This window comes from Engraulis encrasicolus, chromosome 21 (assembly GCF_034702125.1).
Source record: "Engraulis encrasicolus isolate BLACKSEA-1 chromosome 21, IST_EnEncr_1.0, whole genome shotgun sequence".
In the NCBI taxonomy this organism is placed as follows: domain Eukaryota; kingdom Metazoa; phylum Chordata; class Actinopteri; order Clupeiformes; family Engraulidae; genus Engraulis; species Engraulis encrasicolus.
In genome coordinates this window covers 51,640,638-51,663,256 of record NC_085877.1, presented here as the reverse complement: position 1 = coordinate 51,663,256, position 22,619 = coordinate 51,640,638, and the positions used below count along the sequence as shown (strand labels likewise).

At 44.7% G+C, this 22,619-nt stretch overlaps 1 protein-coding gene across 1 annotated transcript in view; it reads left to right on the top strand.

The window, feature by feature from the left end:
* The window catches only part of LOC134437467 (histone-lysine N-methyltransferase 2D-like), a 41,509-nt gene extending 21,360 nt beyond the window's left edge, over positions 1 to 20,149 (top strand). Inside the window, exons 11-17 of the mRNA XM_063186959.1 lie at positions 188 to 427; positions 477 to 977; positions 2,448 to 2,687; positions 4,424 to 4,749; positions 14,739 to 14,901; positions 16,801 to 17,037; positions 19,316 to 20,149. Of these exons, the coding sequence (XP_063043029.1) occupies positions 188 to 427; positions 477 to 977; positions 2,448 to 2,687; positions 4,424 to 4,749; positions 14,739 to 14,901; positions 16,801 to 17,037; positions 19,316 to 19,846 (2,238 nt within the window). The 3' untranslated portion in view covers positions 19,847 to 20,149. The remainder of the gene's footprint in view (positions 1 to 187; positions 428 to 476; positions 978 to 2,447; positions 2,688 to 4,423; positions 4,750 to 14,738; positions 14,902 to 16,800; positions 17,038 to 19,315) is intronic.
* The last annotated feature ends 2,470 nt before the right edge of the window (positions 20,150 to 22,619 follow it).

Genomic DNA, 22,619 nt, shown 5'->3' with positions numbered 1-22,619 from the left:
AGATGCACATGTTTCCAATAATGTTGAGTGTCCCGTGACCCATTACAGAAAAGCTTACACACCAGAATGTGTCACTACTGTATATGGAGACTTCCCCAGCCAAATCATGAGAATAAAATGAAAACATAATATAGCAATAGTAGAAGATTAAGAAAACTAAGATGAAACTAAAACTTTCTCCACACAGGCACCTCCTCAGCCGCCCGTCACCACCTGGGCCCCTCCCCCCGCCCCCGGCCCCGCCCCCGAGGCCCACTGGGCCAGCCAGGCACCGCCCCCCACTCAGGCCCCCGAGGTGTCCGCCCCGATGCCTGCACAGCAGACGCAGAGCCAACAACAGGCCCCCTGGGTCTCCCCCGCCCAGGCCCCGGCACCTGCCCCAGCACCGGCCCCCGCGACCCCCCCAGCTCCGGCTCCTCTTCCCTGGGTCACTCCCCAGCCGGCCCCGGCTCCCGCTCCCACCACACCCCCCCAAGCACCCGCTCCTGCCCCCCAAGCACCCGCCCCCCCCCGCCACCTGGCCTCCCCAGGCCTCCCACTCCCCCCCACAGGCCTCCTGGTCCCAACCCCAGCCCCCTCCTCAGCAGCAGCCGCCCCCTGCCACCTCCTGGGCCCCTCCTACGCCCCCTCAGAGCCAGCAGCCGCAGCCCCCTTGGGCCCAGCCCCAGCCCCCCCAGCAGGCTGACGCCGGGCCGCTGCCCCCCTGGATGACCCCCCCTCAGCCCCCCCAGGTGGACCCCCCCTCACCCTCCGCCTGGCCCCCACAGGCTCAGCCGCCCTGGGGACCGCCCCCACACATGATGGCCAATGGGCAGCCGGCTCCGCAGATGATGGCCAATGGGCAGTGGATGCAGCCCCAGGCCCCGAGTCCTCAGCAGCAGGGTCCCCTACCACCCTGGATACAGCAAACCCCTCAACACCCGCAGCACCCCATGGCACCCTGGGGACAGCAGCCACCGCCCGCATGGCAGCACCAGGTGAGATGGCATTAGTTTTTATCATGATAGCGTTAGCCTTAATTAAGATAGCGTTAGCCTTTATTAAGATAGAGTTAGCCTTTATTAAGATAGAGTTAGCCTTTATTGTCACCAGGTGAGATAGCATTAGCCTTTATTAAGATAGAGTTAGCCTTTATTAAGATAGCGTTAGTCTTTATTAAGATAGCGTTAGCGTTAGCCTTTATTACTGTAAGATTGCGGTAGCCTTAATTAAGATAGTGTTAGCCTTTTTTAAGATAGCGTTAGCCTTTATTAAGATAGCATTAGCCTTTATTGTCACCAGGTGAGATAGCATTAGCCTTTATTAAGATAGCATTAGCCTTTATTAAGATAATATTAGCCTTTATTAAGATAGAGTTAGCCTTTATTAAGATAGCGTTAGTCTTTATTAAGATAGCGTTAGCGTTAGCCTTTATTAAGATAGCTTTAGACTTTAGTAAGATAGTGTTAACCTTTATTAAGATAGCGTTAGCGTTAGCCTTTATTAAGATAGCGTTAGCCTTTAGTAAGACAGTGTTAACCTTTATTAAGATAGCGTTAGCGTTAGCCTTTATTAAGATAGCATTAGCTTTTATTAAGATAGTGTTAGCGTTAGCCTTTATTAAGATAGCGTTAGCCTTCATTAAGATAGCGATAGCCTTTAGTAAGATAGCGATAGCCTTTAGTGTCACCAGGTAAGATAGCGTTAGCCTTTATTAAGATAGCGTTAGCCTTTATTAAGATAGTGTTAGCTGTTATTAAGATAGCGTTAACCTTTATTAAGATAGAGTTAGCCTTTATTAAGATAGAGTTAGCCTTTATCAAGATAACGTTAGCCTTTATTAAGATAGCGTTAGCCTTTATTAAGATAGCATTAGCTTTTATTAAGATAGCATTAGCCTTTATTGTCACAAGGTAAGATAGCATTGGCCTTTATTAAGATAGCGTTAGCCTTTATTAAGATAGCATTAGCCTATATTAATAAAGCCTTAGCCTTTATCAAGATAACGTTAGCCTTTATTAAGTTAGCATTAGCCTTTATTAAGATAGCGTTAGACTTTAGTAAGATAGTGTTAACCTTTAATAAGATAGCGTTAGCGTTAGCCTTTATTAAGATAGCGTTAGCCTTTAATAAGATAGCGTTAGCCTTTATTAAGATAGTGTTAGCCTTTATTAAGATAGCGTTAACCTTTATTAAGATAGAGTTAGCCTTTATTAAGATAGAGTTAGCCTTTATTAAGATAGAGTTAGCCTTTATTAAGATAGCGTTAGCCTTTATTTTATATAGCATTCGCCTTTATTCGCCTTAATTGTCTCTTCAAGACATGAGAGTTTGACGTAAGATCAAAAGAAAACAGCACAGTAGACAGACAAATGATACACATGTTCACTAAACAAGGACACATGTAACATGTAAACAGACAGCTGTTGGTATCGTTCTTCATCTTGGTCCCATCAACCATCAAACAGGTGCAGCCTGGATGGGGTGTCCCTCCTCACGCGCAGGCCTGGGGCCAACCACAGGGGGGGCCCCCTAACGCCCAGTGGGGCCCCCCCGGGGGGGCACAGGAGAACAGCTGGGGGGCACAGCAACAACAACAGCAGCAGCCGCAGCAGCAGGAACCGGAGCCGGAACCGGAACCGGAACAAGAACCTGAACCTGAGCCGGAGCCTGAGCCGGAACCTGAGCCGGAACCGGAGCCAGAACTGGTACTAATCTTTATTTACTGGTTTTAGTGAATAGTTTATACAAAGTTGGAGCAGGTTCGCACACTAAACAAGACACTAATGCAGCGGTCACACCGCCGACGTTAAATGAGCTAAAACGCTGCTGACTCCTGCCTGGAAAGCACAGGTCAGGGGCGTTGAATGAGGCAAAAGATTCAACCTGAAGCGTTCGACCAAGAATCTCGACCAACCGAAGCTCGTGTTTAGAAAAATGTGAACATTCCATTGACGCCTGCCGCCGCCGAGCTAATTACATATTTGTAGATGAAGTTCAACTTTTGACGCCCTTGGCTTTTAACGCTTTTGACTCTAGACACGCTTTGCGGCTTTTAACGCTTCTGCCGCCTGCTCTCCCATACAAAGTCAATTAGCCTACTTCCGCATTTTTCCACACGTTCACCGCTGGCGGTCTGACCGCACGGTAAGGTCAAGCACAAGGAGTTATTTTACGTTTGTCAGAGCAGGTTAGAGCAGACGTTTCAGGCTGTTGCCATCATTAGTGCTAACTGTGTGCGAACCTGCTCCAACTTTGTATTTTAGTTTTTTGGGTCCACGCACCTACTTATTTTTTGAAACATCTAGTGCACAACAATATCCTCCTTTAGTGGATAGTTCAAAATGAGGCCAATATTATCCCAGAGGGGTTGGCATTCAAGTGTAAAGGAGTCAAGCACACTGTCCATTCCCGCACACTGTCCATTTCACCAACAAACTTTAATAAAACGTTTTGGTCATCTGACCTTCTTCAAGTTTGTACATTCCACCGACAAACTTTGTTGGTGGAATGGACAGTGTGTGGAATGGACAGTGTGTGTGATTCCTTTACACTGGTGTTAGTGAATGAATGAATGAATGAATGAATGAATGAATGAATGAATGAATGAATGAACGAATGAATGAATGAATGAATGAATGAATGAATGAATGAATGAATGAATGAATGAATGAATGAATGAAAGAAAGAAAGAATTGATTTATTTGACCGTTCTTGATATAGTAAAGCATGAAATAGCAAACGGAACCATACATTAAAGGAAAGAAATTGCCAGAAACTTTAGAGAAGCTAACATTATTTCTAAATATTCATTTTGGGGTACAGGCGCTAATCTTAATTTTAAATATTTGGGCATTTAAGACTTCGAATTTGTGCAGGACTCCTGCCTATAGTGAGCCAGGCTACGCCCGGGAACTCCAACCACTTTTTCGGTAACTTATCAAGTCATGTCAAGTCAATTCAAGTCGGCTTTATTGTCAATTTCTTTACATGCACGGGTCATACAAAGAATTGAAATGACGTTTCTTACTTTCCCATGCAGACATAGACATACAGTAGACTTAAGGCGTGGACATAGACAATTAGACATAGTGATTAGACACCATCAACTTTGTACAGTACAGGCTCCCTGGCAAAAGAAACCAAAGCAAAGAAAGTTCAGTTATAAAGTGAAGTGAAGTAGATTAAGTAAAGTAAGCTAAACCAAATCAGCTATTTATTCATTCATTCATTCATTCATTCATTCATTCATCATTTATTTATTTATCTATTTTTTTTTTATTTGTTTTTTACGTATGTATTTATTTACATATTTATTGGCGTATGTATTTATTTGTGTGTGTGTTATTATTTATGTTTGCATGTATTTATTTACATATTTATTTATGTTTGTATGTATTTATTTACATATTTATTTGCGTATGTATTTATTTATCCTAATCAGCAGGTCCAGCAGCAGCCCGCTCCTCGTCTGGGCCCCAAGCCGTGGCCGCCCCCCCAGCCCACCGGCCCTGCCACCTCCGTCCGCTACCAGGGCTCCCGCGTCGCCGCCCCGGCCCCCGCTCTTGGTCCTCCTGCTGCTGCTGCTCCTGCTCCTGCTCCTACTCCCCCCGCACCCCCCAGAGAGGAGACTCCTCCCCCCCCCGGAGGTGGCATGGGCTCAGCGTTCGAGATGCCGGCGCTGCGCGGAAAAGGAGCCGAGCTGTTCGCCAAGAGGCAGTCACGCATGGAGAAATACGTAGTGGACTCAGAATCCGTACTGGCTGCAAAGTAACTACACTACTCTACACTACACTACACTACACTACACTACATTACACTATACTACACTACACTACGCTACGCTACACTACACTACACTACACTACACTACACTACACTACACTACACTACACTACACTACACTACACTACACTACGCTACACTACACTACACTACACTACACTACGCTACGCTACACTACACTACACTACACTACACTACACTACACTACACTACACTACACTACACTACACTACACTACACTACACTACACTACACTACTACACTACACTACACTACTTCACAGTCACGCATTGAGCAATACGTAGTCGACTCAGAATCCGTACTGGCAGCAAAGTAACTAAACTACTCTAAACTACACTATGCTACGCTACACTCTAAGAAAATTTCCCTGCAAAATAACGGCAGTTACTGGCAATTATATTTACCTGTAATTCTACTGTTATTTCACACCAAAAATCAAATACAGCTCATTGCTGTTTAATGTATCACAGTATATAAAATTTTTTCAGCAGCAATTGAACTGTTAAATAACAGTACTCTACAGAAAAATAACAGTACATTTCAGTTAAAAAGTTGAATTGTACTGTGTGTTGACAGGCAAATACTGGGTCATAGTTGTATTCATGAATATGGCCATGGCAACTTCCCACCCCACCCATCATTCTCCATAACTGTGGTACCCTGGCCATGTTACCACCCCACCCTCCCATTGTTCACCATGACTGGAGTGCCTTGAGCATGATACTATGGCGCAATGCTGTATTGAGAAAATGGTTTGCGGTGGTCCTTTGAAAGTGTGGGCATGAATAAAATGTCAGAGTACGCAGTGCTATGTTACAATGATAGTGTGCAAGGTGGGCTTTTTACTGTATCTCTTGATGAGCCAATGATAAATATAGCATTGGTCAGTCTTTAAAAAAATATTTTGCACCAAGTAGCACAGCAAACAAGCAGCACTACAAGCTAGCTCTCAAAGCAATGCCTAATTTGCAGCAGGCACATTATATGCAACAATGCCACAAATGATGCCACATACAGCAAGCTTTCACAAAGAGGAAAGTGTGCAAGCATGTAAGCAAGCTTGTAGGCAAGCAAGTGCTATGCTGTGCCATGCAGGCCAGCCAGCAGGCAGGCAAGCAACTGAAGTGTTGATAGTCCAGATTTATATACAGGTGCAAGAGTACCATGTGACCAGAGTCATCAGGCCATTGGCAGGTGACGCCCGTAATTGAATAATGGCATAACAGCCCTACTCAGGTGAGGCCAGGCACTGATTAGCAGATTGGTTTAGATGGGGCTGCTTGTTGCAAGAGTGTTACAAGTTCTTAAAATGTTTCAGCCATTCACACTTTCATCACTATCAAAATGCATGTGCTACACACACTTTGCTGCATTTCCTTAGAAATTGTTTCATCATGCTTGATAGTATCAGATAATCTTTAACCAGTCAGAATGACTTCAGTTCTTCAGGTGGTATTGAAGTTTGATGGTGATCACGGACAAGTGGAGGATGAATGGGTTTCAATGGTGCTGCCTAAAATAACTTGTTATTTTCTAGAGATGCACCGGATCCGGTTCCGGTTCCGGATCCGTCAGGATAATAGAGTTTTTCACAGGGTCCGGGTCCGGCAGGATTTTAAGCAGTGGATCCGGTATCCGGCATGTTACCTAAAAATCAGGGTCTGGTGCATGTCTAGCCTAGGCTTTTCAGTCTTTCACAACCCCAATCACTGCATGGAGTGAAATCCCTTTGGAAGCTGCTATTGCAGGCAGTGTGGCAATAAGCCAATGAGTCTAAAAAATAGTTTGCGCCAACGTAATAAAAAGGGCCCACGTGTGCGAGTAGACTATGTTTCGACCCTTTTGTAGGATCCGGTATCCGGTTCCGGATCCGGCAGGATCTTATTCAGTGGATCTGGTATCCGGCAGGATCCTAAAAATCAGGATCCGGTGCATCTCTAGTTTTTTCCACAACGGCGAATACTGCTATTGTGCAGTACTTACTGTTTATACTCAATATGTGACTCAAAGTAATATTTTCACAGTAGTTGTCTGTTTTTTCGAAAAACAGTAGAATGCTGTTGCAGAATTGCCGTAAATAAACAGCTATTTGTTACAGTGTACACTACGCTACACTACACTACACACTACGCTACGCTACTCTACACTACGCTACGCTACGCTACTCTACGCTACGCTACGCTACTCTACTCTACTCTACACTACACTACTACACTACCCTACATTACACTACACTACCCTACATTACACTACTACACTACCCTACATTACACTACATTACACTTCATTACATTACACTACACTACATTACACTACACTATACTACACTACACTACATTACATTACATTACACTACATTACACCACACTACACTACATTACATTACACTACACTACACTACACTACACTACACTACATTACACTAAACTGCATTACATTACATTACATTGCATTTGGCAGACGCTTTATAACCAAAGCGACTTTCAAAAGAGGACATAATCAAGCCAACATCACAAGCAAATACAAAGTGCACAGGAGATATACAGAACAACAAGAGCAGTTGCAAAGAGGGGTTAGTTGTTTTTTTTTAATATAAAGAGTAAATAACGAGTACACACACACACACAAACACACACTCACAAACTAAACAAAACTAAACATCATGTCAGGAGTCTGCCCTGGGGCAAGGCCAGTTCAAGCATTAGTCTAGTAGATTCTCTCGAAAGAGGAATGTCTTTAGTTGTTTCTTGAAGGCTGCAAGAGATGTGCTTAGTCTTGCTGCCTCTGGGAGACTGTTCCACCACTTGGGTACCACAACGGAGAACAATCTTGACTGGGAGTACCTAGAGCGACTGGATGGCAGAGCCAGACGGCTTGTGCTGGATGAGCGCAGTTCTCTTCCTGTAACATAAGGCGTTAGTAGGTCCTTCAGATAAGCTGGGGCCATTCCTGTGATGGTTTTGTAGGCAAGGGTCAATGCCTTGTGCTTGATCCGGGCGGCGATCGGTAACCAGTGCAACTCAATAAATAGAGGAGTAACATGGGTCCTTTTGGGTTGATTGAATATCAACCGTGCCGCCGCATTCTGGATCATCTGCAGAGGCTTTAGCGCACAAGCAGGTAGACCTGTCATGAGTGAGTTACAGTAGTCAATGCGGGACAGGACCGTGGCCTGGACCAGTCTTTGTGTAGAATATTGTGTCAGCACAGATCTGATATTCCGTATGTTGGACATCTGGAATCGGCAGGTCCGGGTGACTGAGTTGATGTAGTTGGAGCATGATAGCTCATCATCAATCATGACGCCGAGGTTTTTGGCGACTTTGTTTGGGGTCATGATGGTGGAGTCTATCTTGAGGTTGATGTTGTGACTGAGCGACTCTTTAGCCGGGATCACCAGGAGCTCTGTCTTGGCCAGGTTCAGCTATAGGTTACACTACACTACACTACACTACACTACACTACACTACACTACACTACACTACACTACACTACACTACACTACACTACTCTACACTACACTACACTACACTACACTACTCTACACTACTCTACACTACACTACACTACACTACTACACTACACTACACTACACTACACTACACTACACTACACTACACTACACTACACTACACTACACTACTGTACACTACACTACACTACACTACACTACACTACACTACATAGGGTATATGCAGCCTATACGGTAACACTTTACTTAAAGCCAACATTATAAACGCATTTATAACAAATTATAACGCATATTATAATTACTTACAACATATTATGACTACACTCATAATGCTTCATGATGCTTTATATTAACAGTTATGAATAACTATGAATCTAGCTTATAATGCTTTATAAATCCAAGAATGTCATGAGTGCTCATGACTGGCTATAAACTACAGGCTGCCTGATGGGGCTTATAGTACATTATGAGTACCTATACCCCTCTATGCACAGACCTGGATGATAAACTGTCATAAGGTCTCATACGATGCTATAATGTTTCATGTGAGATCATAAGTCGTCAATGTGTGCTCTAAGTAAAGTGAAGTTCATATGGATGCATCTATAATGCACTGTATAATGCACATCTATAATGCATCATAATGTACTGTAAGCCCCATCAGGCAGGCTGTAGTTTATATCCAGTCATGAGCACTCATAATACCCTTGGATTTATAAAGCATTATAAGCTAGATTCATGGTTATTCATAACTGTTAATATAAAGCATCATGAAACATCATGGGTGTAGTCATAATGCGTTGTAAGCAGGGCTCTAAATTAACGCACGCCAACACGCCAAATGCGGGTGAAAAATCATTTTGGCTGGTAGAAAAAATCATCCACAAGCCAAATTGGCCGGTAGCGCGCGCCCGACTGAACGTTAAACAGCTGCCCGCACAGATCTGTAGCTGCCGTCTGATGAACGTTAAAACGTCGCCTACATTACCCATGAACATTAGTCCTACCGTCATGATGTAGCCCACACCCATTGGCTGACCGTTAATCACAATAAGGCAGCCTCACATCCATTGGCTGCGTGTTTGATACCCGCGCGCCGCTCGAACTAGTGTTAATAAAATATGTTCAATGAGCGGACTAGAACCGATTACTTTGGTTTCGTAGGTTTGTCAGATGAAAAATAATGTGGCAGTGGTTAAAGCACGGTTATGAATGCAAGTAATAGCAGCGTAACTGTTGTGACGGTGAAATAGAGTATTGGTGGAGCGAAAACGGCGTGAGTGCGTGAAGGGACAGGACAGCTGTCTGTCAAAACAGTGTCGTTGCCGTCAGAAGCCGTCTGATATTTGCGAGGTCCTCGCAACTACAAACGATGGAGTTGTCGTATCCTAATAACGCCCACGCCATCGCAAAGACCCTGCACGAGTTTGACATGGATATACGAGTAAGTGAAAAAAAAAAGATAACAAAAACTAGCGACAAAAGTAACAAAGTAGCCTAAGCGTGGTGTCCGTGGTGTTATTGGATATCTAGTTGACATAGCGTAACGGTAATTGTCATTCCAAGCGCATCGTAAGTAAACCTAATATTAATTTGACCTGGAGGAACTTGAAGGTGTCACGCAGCAGCAGCATAAACACACAATGCAGACATCATTCACGCACTGTGTAGGTGTGTGTGTGTGCGTGTGTGTGTGTGTGTGCGCGCGCGCGCGGTTGTCTCCTGTCCTTCTCCTCTCCGTCTCCTTCTCCTCCCTTCATCTCTTCTCCCCTTCACCTGTCTTCTGTGCATTGTCCATGGTATTTGGCCCACTGTGTGTGAAGTGATGCTGTGTATGGGATATGTGGTTTTGCAGTGTTTGGTTGTGTGTGTGTTTGGCTAGTGTATGTTGAAAGTCTGGTATGTGTGTGACATTAGTGTTGAAGGCATGCTGTGTTTGTGTGAGTTGTAGGCCTATACTGTATGAGGTTTGGGTGATGGTGTGTGAGGTAATAGGCTAGTGTTTGGCTGTCTGTGCAGTATATGGAAAGGGAATGAAAAATAATGAAATGCAGGTAATAAAAATATAATTACTAAATCATTATAGAATAGACTGAATTATATTGAGTATAATATTTATATTGTTTATCTGTGTTGGAGGACATAGCCTAGTTTAATAAAATAATTAAAAGCAACATAATTAACGCATGGTTTATTTTGGTGAGAAAAAAATGGCTAGTTGACCTTCCATTTGGCTAGTAAGAAAAAATGTCTACTAGCCAAATTGGCTGGTGGTGGAAAAAGTTAATTTAGAGCCCTGAATGTAAGTAATTATAACGTGCATTATAATTTGTTATAAATGCGCTCATAATGCGCTATAGATATGGGCTTCATAGAAAGTGTTACCGCCTATACTACACTACACTACACTACACTGCACTACACTACACTACACTACACTACACTACACTACACTACACTACACTACACTACACTACACTACACTACACTACACTACACTACACTACACTACACTACACTACATTACACTGCACTGCACTACACTACACTACACTACACTACACTACACTACACTACACTACACTACACTACACTACACTACACTACACTACACTACATTACACTGCACTGCACTGCACTACACTACACTACACTACATTACACTACACTACACTACACTACACTACACTGCACTGCACTACACTACACTACACTACACTACACTACACTACACTACACTACACTACACTACATTACACTACACTACACTACACTACACTACACTACACTGCACTGCATTACACTACACTACACTACACTACACTACACTACACTACACTACACTACACTACACTACATTACACTACACTACACTACACTACACTACACTACACTACACTACACCACACTACACTACACTACATTACACTACACTACTCTACACTACACTACACTACACTACACTACACTACACTACACTACACTGCACTGCATTACACTACACTACACTACACTACACTACAATACACTACACTACACTACACTACACTACACTACACTACACTACACTACACTACACTACACTACATTACACTACACTACACTACATTACACTACACTACACTACACTACACTACACTACACTACACTACACTACACTACACTAAACCAGTGTTTCCCAACCACTTTGCTGCGGCACACTAGTGTGCCGTGAGAGATCGTCAGGTGTGCCGTGGATTTTTTTTTTTTAAATTCATCGTTATTATCAGCAAATAATGCCTATGTCATTTTCTAGTAGCCTAGTGTCTGCTGTTGACTGGCGTCCTAAGCATGAAATAATTCCTTATCACTAGGTGGCAGCAGGTAGCGAATTGCATTGATGTATCTTCAGTAGCCCTAACAAAAACGTCCATCAGCTGCTAGTCAAAACAATCCTCCTGACGTGACTGATAGTTAACTTTGCTAGCGCTGTTTCTTCATTAATTAGGTCAGAAAACCAAAATCCTACCCTGAAACAGATTTGTGTTTTGCTTACAACCTTACTGAAAAGTTAAACGAGTGAGGTGGTGGCATGATTGAGCACACAACGTAGTTTGTTGGTCGTCGTGCTTTCTAGTTGAGTGTGAGGATGCCGAGACCCTTGAAGCCAGACTATCCAACTGCCAGTAAGCATAATTAGCCCGGATTTAGGGAAAGGGGAAAGCGATTACCTCCTATTACCTCGCGGGGAAACTTGCACCTTTGTCACAAACACCCCAGGCACAATTTCCAATCAGTTAATAATAATATGACCGTAATATCTTGCATTTGAAAAGGAGAAATGAGATTTCCGCTTTGAGTTCATGGAGCGCTGTCAAACTGTCCGACTTCTTCTGACCGACCTCGTCCTTTTGCAGCGCTGTGATTGTGGTCAAACAGCATTTTAGGGCGGGCCTTAGCCAAAGGTGAAAGACGCATAGGTTTCACATTAAGATTAAGTGAGTAAAATATACAGAGATTGATATTTGTACATATGCATCTTCAGTGAAATATTTCCCAAATGTTGCTACTCTCAGAATAAGCATTATTTTCTGTATTCCTGCTAATAGAATGCTTTTGGACAGAAATACAATTTGTAAATTGTAGGCCTACTTTGAAGTTTATAGCTTCTTTAAGAAGTGAACATTAAGTGCACTTTTTATTTGAAAGAGGAAATGATAAAAAAAGCAAAATATGACTAAAAAATACAGTTATGTGTTTATTTGATTGCTATTCAAGACACTTTGTAGCCGCCTATTTTAACAATATAGTCATTCTTATCAGAGAATAATTTGTTTTCATTATTTCATCATTTTTGGTTGGTGGTGTGCCGCGAGATTTTTTCAAGGGAAAAAGTGTGCCTTGGCACAAAAAAGGTTGGGAAACACTGCACTACGCTACACTACACTACACTACACCACACTACACTACACTACACTACACTACACTACACTACACTACACTACACTACACTACACTACACTACACTACATCACACTACACTACACTACACTACACTACACTACACTACTCTACACTACACTACACTACATTACACTACACTACATTACATTACACTACACTAAACTATACTACACCATATTACATTACAGTACACCACACTACACTACACTACACTACACTACACTACACTACACTACTTTACACTATAATACACTACACTACACTACACTACACTACGCTATACTACACTACACTACACTGCACTGCACCACACTACACTACACTACATTACACTACACTACATTACACTACACTACTCTACTCTACACTACAATACAGTACACTACACTACACTACACTAAACTACACTACACTATATTATACTATTACATTACACTACACTACACTACACTACACTACACTACACTACTTTTACATTACACTACACTACACTACACTACACTACACTACACTACACTACACTACACTACTTTACACTATAATACACTACACTACACTACACTACACTACGCTATACTACACTTCACTACTACACTACACTACACTACACTACACTACACTACACTACACTACGCTATACTACACTACACTACTACACTACACTACACTACACTACACTAAACTACATCACACTACACTACACTACACTACACTACACTACATTACACTACACTACACTACACTACACTACACTACACTACACTACTTTACACTATAATACACTACACTACACTACATTACACTACTTTTACACTACACTACACTACACTACACTACACTACACTACACTACACTACACTACACTACATTACACTACACTACACTACATTACACTACACTACACTACACTACACTACACTACATTACACTACATTACACTACACTACACTACACTACACTACACTACATTACACTACACTACACTACACTACACTACACTACACTACACTACATTAAACTACACTATACTACACCACACTACACTACACTACACTACACTACACTACACTACACTACACTACACTACACTACACTACACTACACTACACTACACTACACTACGCTACACTACACTACACTACTTCACAGTCACGCATTGAGCAATACGTAGTCGACTCAGAAATCGTGCAGGTGGCCAGGTAACTCTCAATACAGCATTTTACATTTTACACATTACGACAATACATTAGAATGTGTTGGCTGACGGGTATCTCTCCTCTCCTCTCCTCCCCTCTCCTCTCCCCTCCTCTCCTCTTCTCTCCTCTCTCCTCCTGTCTCTCCTCTCCTCTCCTCTCCTCTCCTCTCCTCTCCTCTCTTCCCCTCTCCTCTCTTCCCCTCTTCTCTCCTCTCTCCTCTCCTCCCCTCTCTCCTCCCCTCTCCTCTCCTCCCCCTCTCTCCTCTCCTCTCCCCTCCTCTCCTCTCCCTCTCTCCTCTCCTCTCCCTCTCTTCCTCCCTCCCACCTCTATTCTGCTCTCCTCTCCTCTCCTCTCCTCTGGTCCTCCTCCCCTCTCTTCTCTCCTCTTCTCTCCTCTCCTCCTCTCCTCTCCTCTGCTCCTCCCTCCTCTGCTCCTCCTCTCCTCTCCTCTCCTTTCCTCTCCTCCCTTCTCCTCTCCTCTCCTCTCCTCTCCCTTCCTCTCCTCTCTCTTCTCCTCTCCTCCCTTCTCCTCTCCTCACCTCTCGTCTCTCCTCTCTCCTCTCCTCCCTTCTCCTCTCCTCCCTGCCCCCTCTCCTCTACTCTACTCTCCTCTCCTCCCTTCTCCTCCCTTCTCCTCTCTCTTCTCCTCTCCTCTCCTCTCCTCTCTTCTCTCTCCCCTCCTCTACTCTCCTCTCCTCTACCCCTCTCCTCTCTCCTCTCCTCTCCTCCTCTCCTCTCCTCTCCTCTCCTCTCCTCCTCTCTCCTTCTCCTCCTCCTCTCCTCTCCTCTCCTCTCCTCTCCTCTCCTCTCATCCCCCTCTCCTCTCCTCTCCTCTTTCTCCAGTAAGCCCCCCCGGCCGACCTCCCCCACGGTCCCCGTGCAGACGGAGTGGAAGTACTCCCCCAACTGCCGAGCTCCGCCCCCTAAGGCCTACAACCCCCTGCAGTCCCCCATGTATCCACCGGGGGCAGTCAAGCCCTCACCCTCAACAGGACCCACCAGCAAGGTAATCAGTAGTCAACAATCAATAACATTACCTCACAGCAGCAAGGTGATCAGTAATCCATAATCAATAACATTACCAATATTACTAACATTACTGGCATATAACATTACCTCATCATCAACAGAACACAGCAGCAAGGTATGTCACATTATACTTAATATATAATAATTATTATTACATTAACACATTGAATACCGGCGGGTAGCCACCGAATTCGTAAAGGATGCTCACTGTAGCAACTGCAGGTTACTTTAGCAACAGACTGCAGGTTACTGTAGCAACAGACTGCACGTTACTATAGCAACAGATGGCAGGTTACTATAGCAACAGACTGCAGGTTACCGTAGCAACAGACCAGACTGCAGGTTACTATAGCAATAGACTGCAGGTTACTATAGCAACAGACTGCAGGTTACCGTAGCAACAGACTGCAGGTTACTCTAGCAACAGACTGCAGGTTACTGTAGCAACAGACCAGACTGCAGGTTACTATAGCAACAGACTGCAGGTTACTGTGGCAACAGACTGCAGGTTACCGTAGCAACAGACTGCAGGTTACCGTAGCAACAGACCAGACTGCAGGTTACTATAGCAATAGACTGCAGGGAAGGGATTTCTGGATGAATGGGTCACTTTAAATTGCCACAAACTGACCACAAAAGCCCCAGCATTTGCGGCTCCCCCATGCCCCCCTTCCCTCCCCTACGTAGGAGAGCCTTTAATATGTAAATACCAGTGATCAGATCGGCCAGTCGGCCAGTGATGCCTGATCACTGGCATTTACATATTAAAGGCTCTCCTACGTAGGGGAGGGAAGGGGCGCATGGGGGAGCCGCAAATGCTGGGGCTTTTGTGGTCAGTTTGTGGCAATTTAAAGTGACCCATTCATCCAGAAATCCCTCTTTTCGTGCAGTGAGACTGCAGGTTACTGTGGCAACAGCCCAGACTGCAGGTTACTGTAGCAACAGACTGCAGGTTACCGTAGAAACAGACGGCAGGTTACCGTAGCAACAGACTGCAGGTTACTGTAGCAACAGACTGCAGGTTACTGTGGCAACAGACTGCAGGTTACTATAGCAACAGACTGACAGACCAGACTGCAGGTTACTATAGCAACAGACTGCAGGTTACCGTAGCAACAGACTGCAGGTTACTGTAGCAACAGACTGCAGGTTACTGTAGCAACAGACTGCAGGTTACTATAGCAACAGACAGGTAAAAGTGTTACGTAAAAACATGCAGAATGCCACCTGGACTGAACAGACCAGAGACAGCAAAAGCGGAGAAATATTCAACCTTCAACGTTCGAGCAGGTAGAACAACCAACTGAAGATTGGGCCCTTCTCAAAACTTAGGACAGTGTCCTTCCAAGTGTATCAGCCTAATTAGTCACACCCAGTGATTGGATACTCTTTATTAGTCACACCCAGTGATTGGATATTCTGTAGAGTTCACCAAAGAGTATCCAATCACTGGGTGTGACTAATTAGGCTTATACACGTGGAAGGACACTCTCCTAGGTTTTGAGAAAGACCCGTTGTTTTTTTAAAACCACTCCCGTTGGCTGCTACCTAATCGAATCATAGGTCATTAGATATTTTTTAGCTGAAGTTCAACTTTTCTTTTGATGCCTTTAAAGCTCTCGACGGTAAAACCACTTTTACAGCTTTGGCAGTTATTATCGCCTTTGGTCTGTTCCAACATTACGAAGACCAAGGCTGTCCTGCTGAACTGAAGAATTAATCACCAGTCTTTGTGTGTGTGTGTGTGTGTGTGTGTGTGTGTGTGTGTGTGTGTGTGTGCATGTGTGTGTGTGTGTGTGTGCGTGTGCGTGTGCGTGTGTGTGTGTGTGTGTGTGTGCGTGCGTGTGTGTGTGTGTGTGTGTGTCCACATATCCAGAAGGATAAGGAGAAGAAGAAGGAGAAGGAGAAGCCGGCCCCGAAGCCTCTTCATGTGCTGGACGTGATGAAGCACCAGCCGTATCAGCTGGACCGCTCGCTCTTCACCTACGGGCCGGCGGCCGAGGCCTTCGCAGCCAAGCAGAAGGCGGCCGAGGAGGCGGCAGCGGCACAGGCGGCAGAGGCAGCCGCACAGGCACAGGCACAGGCACAGGCTGCACAGGCAGCACAAGCACAGGTAAATAAAGTGAAGTATATCTAGATTAATACGGGCGGCACAGGTAAATAGAGTGAAGTATATCTACTGTAGATTAATACGGCAAGCAGCAGCAGGTAAACAAAGTGAAGTATATCTAGATTAATATGGGCCAGCAGCAGGTAAATAAAGTGAAGTATATCTAGATTAATACGGGCACAGGTAAATAAAGTGGAAGTACATCTAGATTAATACGGGCACAGGTAAATAAAGTGGAAGTACATCTAGATTAATACGGGCCAGCAGCAGGTAAATAAAGTGAAGTATATCTAGATTAATACGGGCACAGGTAAATAAAGTGGAGTATATCTAGATTAACAGGCACAGGCACAGGCCGCACAGGCAGCACAAGCACAGGTAAATAAAGTGGAAGTACATCTAGATTAATACGGGCCAGCAGCAGGTAAATAAAGTGAAGTATATCTAGATTAATACGGGCACAGGTAAATAAAGTGAAGTATATCTAGATTAATACGGGCCAGCAGCAGGTAAATAAAGTGGAAGTACATCTAGATTAATACGGGCACAGGTAAATAAAGTGAAGTATATCTAGATTAATACGGGCCAGCAGCCCAGGTAAATAAAGTGAAGTATATCTAGATTAATACGGGCCAGCAACAGGTAAATAAAGTGAAGTATATCTAGATTAATACGGGCACAGGTAAATAAAGTGAAGTATATCTAGATTAATACGGGCCAGCAACAGGTAAATAAAGTGAAGTATATCTAGATTAATACGGGCCAGCAACAGGTAAATAAAGTGAAGTATATCTAGATTAATACGGGCCAGCAGCAGCACAGGTAAATAAAGTGGAAGTACATCTAGATTAATACGGGCCAGCAGCAGGTAAATAGAGTGAAGTATATCTAGATTACTGTAATACGGGCCAGCAACAGGTAAATAAAGTGAAGTATATCTAGATTAATACGGGCCAGCAGCAGGTAAATAAAGTGAAGTATATCTAGATTAATACGGGCCAGCAGCAGGTAAATAAAGTGAAGTATATCTAGATTAATACAGGCCAGCATCACAGGCCTTCGCAGCCAAGCAGAAAGCAGCCGAGGAGGCGGAAGCAGCAACAGGTAAATAAAGTGAAGTATATCTAGATTAATACGGGCACAGGTAAATAAAGTGAAGTATATCTAGATTAATACGGGCTAGCAGCAGGTAAATAAAGTGAAGTATATCTAGATTAATATGGGCCAGCAGCACAGGTAAATAGAGTGAAGTATATCTAGATTAATATGGGCCAGCATCACAGGCCTTCGCAGCCAAGCAGAAAGCAGCCGAGGAGGCGGAAGCAGCACAGGTAAATAAAGTGAAGTATATCTAGATTAATACGGGCCGCACAGGCACAGGTAAGTAAAGTGAAGTATATCTAGATTAATACGGGCCGCACAGGTAAGTAAAGTGAAGTATATCTATTGTTTGTTTGTTTACAGGTACCCTGGCGTACGGCTACAGCTTCATATTTATATATTTATTTGTTTATATATGTATATGTTGTTTATTTACAGCCGGCCCAGGTTATGGCTTCATATTTATATATATTTATAATTGTTTGTTTGTTTGTTTGTTGGTTTACAGGCTGCCCAGGCGTATGGTTATGGCTTCATATTTATATATGTTTGTTTGTTTACAGGTACCCTGGCGTACGGCTACAGCTTCATATTTATATATTTATTTGTTTATTTATGTATGTGTTGTTTATTTACAGCCGGCGCAGGTTATGGCTTCATATTTATATATATATTTATTTATGTATTTATGTATTTATTTGTTTACAGGCGGCCCAGGCGAATGTTTATGGCTTCATATTTATATTTATTTATGTGTTTGTTTGTTTCTAGGCAGCCCAGGCGTATGGTTATGGCTTCATATTTATACATATATATTTATACATATATTTATGTTTATTTATTTGTTTGTTTGTTGGTTTCTAGGCTGCCCAGGCGTATGGTTATGGCTTCATGTTTATATATATTTATTTGTTTATTTATGTATTTATGTGTTTGTTTGTTTCTAGGCAGCCCAGGCGTACGGTTATGGCTTTATGTTTATATTTATATGTTTGTTTGTTTGTTTGTTTACAGGCTGCCCAGGCGTATGGTTATGGCTTCATGTTTATATATATTTATAAGTATGTTTGTTTGTTTATTTGTTTACAGGCGGCCCGGGCATATGGCTACAGCTTCATGTTTATATATATTTATTTGTTTATTTGTTTATTTATGTATGTGTTAATTTGTTTGTTTACAGGCTGCCCAGGCGTACGGCTATGGCTTCATGCCTCAGCAGCAGGGGTATGGTGGCATGGAGGGTCTCTACGGTTACCCGCCCCACATGATGCAACAACACCCCGCCTACCAGCAGCAAATGGCCTATCAGCAGCCTCCATACGGCCAGTACCCTCCCCCCGGGCCCTACCAGCAGCAGCCATCCTATCAGGCGCCGGCTCCAGAGGCCTACCAGCCCCAGCCGGCCTATCAGCAAGCTCCTGTTGCCCCCGTGGCTCCGGTACACGCCCCGGCCCCCACGCCCACCTACCAGCCCCCTCCACAGCAGGTAGCGGTGGCCCCCGTGCACGCCCCGGCCCCCACCCCCACCTTCCAGCCTGCGCCCCCTCCCCATGCCCCCTCCGCCTCCTCGTACCCCCCTCCTGGAGGCTTCCCCGCGGGCAGCAAGGAGGCGCTCGCCGCAGGAGGTGTCATGGCCGCCCCCAAGCCCAAATTCGCCGCCAGGAAGTCGACGGGACAGGTGTGGCAACCCGGAGTGGGAGAGAGGGAGTGATGAGTGAGGAGGGGAGGGAGAGATGGAGAGATGGAGTGATGAGGGGAGGGAGAGGAGGGAGAGGAGGGGAGGAGTGTAATTGTGGTGTTGGGTACTCCATAGTGTGTACTGATTTGAAGACATGGGCCAATACTAAGAAGCTGGTCTCTAAAGCCTGGCTCAAACTACACGATGGCCAATACTAAGAAGCTGGTCTCTTAAGAACATGAGGACTTCAGGCTCTGCTGTCAGATGATTTACCTCTTAACTTGACCTGCTTTACTCCTGAACCAGCTTCTTAGTATCGGCCCCGGGAGGGTAGAGGACTTTACCCGTAGGGCAGCACTCTACGTATACAGTACATAGCAAACTGGTCCTCTTCAGAATGACTTGGCAAGAGAAGATGTTTGGCTCTGAAGAAGATGCACTGCGTCCCTCCAGTCTTCCCTGGCCAAGGCATTCTGAAGTGGATCAGATTGCTTTACGTTGTCTGCCTGCTTTACTCCTGAACCAGCTTCCGGAAGGGTAGAGTACTTTCTAGGTACACAGTAGATAGCAAACTGGTCCTCTTCAGAACGACTAGGAGCCTTTTACACTCTGAAGAAGACGCACTGTGTTGAAACGTGTCATTTTGCTTTGACCGCAATAACATAACAAAAAAACGTTCTCCAGTTCTCTTTGACCAAGTCATTCTGAAGTGGATCAGATTGCTTTCTATTGTCTGGACTTGTCTTGTCCTGGACTTTGAGCACCAAGAAGGTTAGCGTGCAAGTGACCTCTCTTCTCCTACTCCCCAGGTGTGCTTTATTAAGACTGGTATGGATGGATTTCATTAAGACAGGTATGGGTGTAATCCATTAAGACAGGTATGGGTGTAATCCATTAAGACAGGTATGGGTGTTCTGTACTTCATTAAGACAGGTATGGGTGTTCTATACTTCATTAAGACAGGTATGGGTGTAATCCATTAAGACAGGTATGGGTGTTCTATACTTCATTAAGACAGGTATGGGTGTTCTGTACTTCATTGAAACAGGTATGGGTGTACTTAACTTCATTAAGACAGACACTGTATGGATGGATTTCATTGAGACAGGTATGGGTGTACTTAACTTCATGAACACACCATAGTGTGGAATTCAGCAAGACAGGAGGGTAGTGTGCGCTCTCTGCTAAGGGGTATGTTTGCTAGGGGGTACGTCTGCTAATGGGGTATGTTTGCTAAGGGGTACGTCTGCTAAGGGGTATGTTTGCTAGGGGGTATTGCTAACAGGAAAGAGCGTCCACAGCCTTGTTGGACCTTACATCCCTACTACCTAGCTATGACACGGTCTCAAGGGGTCCCCTGCTGGTCACATTTCAACAGGTTTTTGTATATGTGAAACATATCAGCGATTGCAACGTAGAAGTAGGTAGAGATAGCCACTGTGTGAATGTAATTGTGCAATACAGTAATACTGCAAGGAGGTACAGAAATGTGAACATGTGAGGGGTTGGGGTAGTGGGTGGTGTTGGGGTGTGTGTGTGTGTGTATGTAGTGGGTGGTGTTGGGGTGTGTGTGTGTGTGTGTGTGTATGTTGTGTGTGAGGAGAAGTGTGTGAGAGCAGGAGCAGATTAAGGATCAGGGTTAAAGTGCCCCCGGCCGGCTATAGGGGGTTTCAGCTCCCCACTCACTCAGCCAATCGCATTTCATGTATTTTTTTTAGCTGGACATGGGATGGTGGTGTTAGGGAATGACCCGATCTCCTTTCGGTCCCCTGTGTGTGAGAGGGCTGTGAGACAGGACAGGATGTCTTGAGAGGCTTTTAGGATCTCACAGTTGAGGTTTAGAAGTTCTTTGAGGATCTCAGAATTGAGGTTTAGAAGTTCTCCATCTCACGATTGAGATTTAGAAGTTCTCCATCTCATGATTGAGGTTTAGAAGTTCTTTAAAGATCTCAGAATTGAGATTTAGAAGTTCTTTAAAGATCTCAGAATTGAGGTTTAGAAGTTCTCCATCTCACGATTCAGGTTTAGTTCTGAGAGCGAGAAATTAGCATTGATACAAATGCTGGTGCAGGATGCAGTGTGCAAGGTAGAGTGAGGAACGTAAGTCAGGTGTGTGTGTGTGTGTGTGTGTGTGTGTGTGTGTGTGTGTGTGTGTGAGAGAGAGAGAGAGAGAGAGAGAGAGAGAGAAGAGAGAGAGAGAGAGAGAGAGAGAGAGAGAGAGAGAGAGAGAGAGAGAGGGAGAGAGAGAGAGAGAGAGAGGGAGGGTGGATGGGTATGTTTTGTTGTAGTGTTCGGTGTGTCCTTGTCTGCGGAGGCGTGTTCACCCCCCCCCATCTGAAAGCTGCTTCACCACATTGCCCCCCCCCATCTGAAAGCTGCTTCACCACATTGCGGAGGCGTGTTCACCTACCCCCCCCCCCCCCCCCCCCGTATGAAAGCTGCTTCACCACATTGCTGCCCCCCCCCCCCCCATCTGAAAGCTGCTTCACCACATTGCTGCCCCCCCCCCCCCCCCCGTATGAAAGCTGCTTCACCACATTGCCCCCCCCCCCCCCTATGAAAGCTGCTTCACCACATTGCCCCCCCCCCCCCGTATGAAAGCTGCTTCACCACATTGCTGCCCCCCCCCCCCCCCCCCCGTATGAAAGCTGCTTCACCACATTGCTGCCCCCCCCCCCCCCCCGCATCTGAAAGCTGCTTCACCACATTGCTAACCCCCCCCCCGTCTGAAAGCTGCTTCACCACATTGCTGCCCCCCCCCCATCTGAAAGCTGCTTCACCACATTGCTGCCCCCCCCCCATCTGA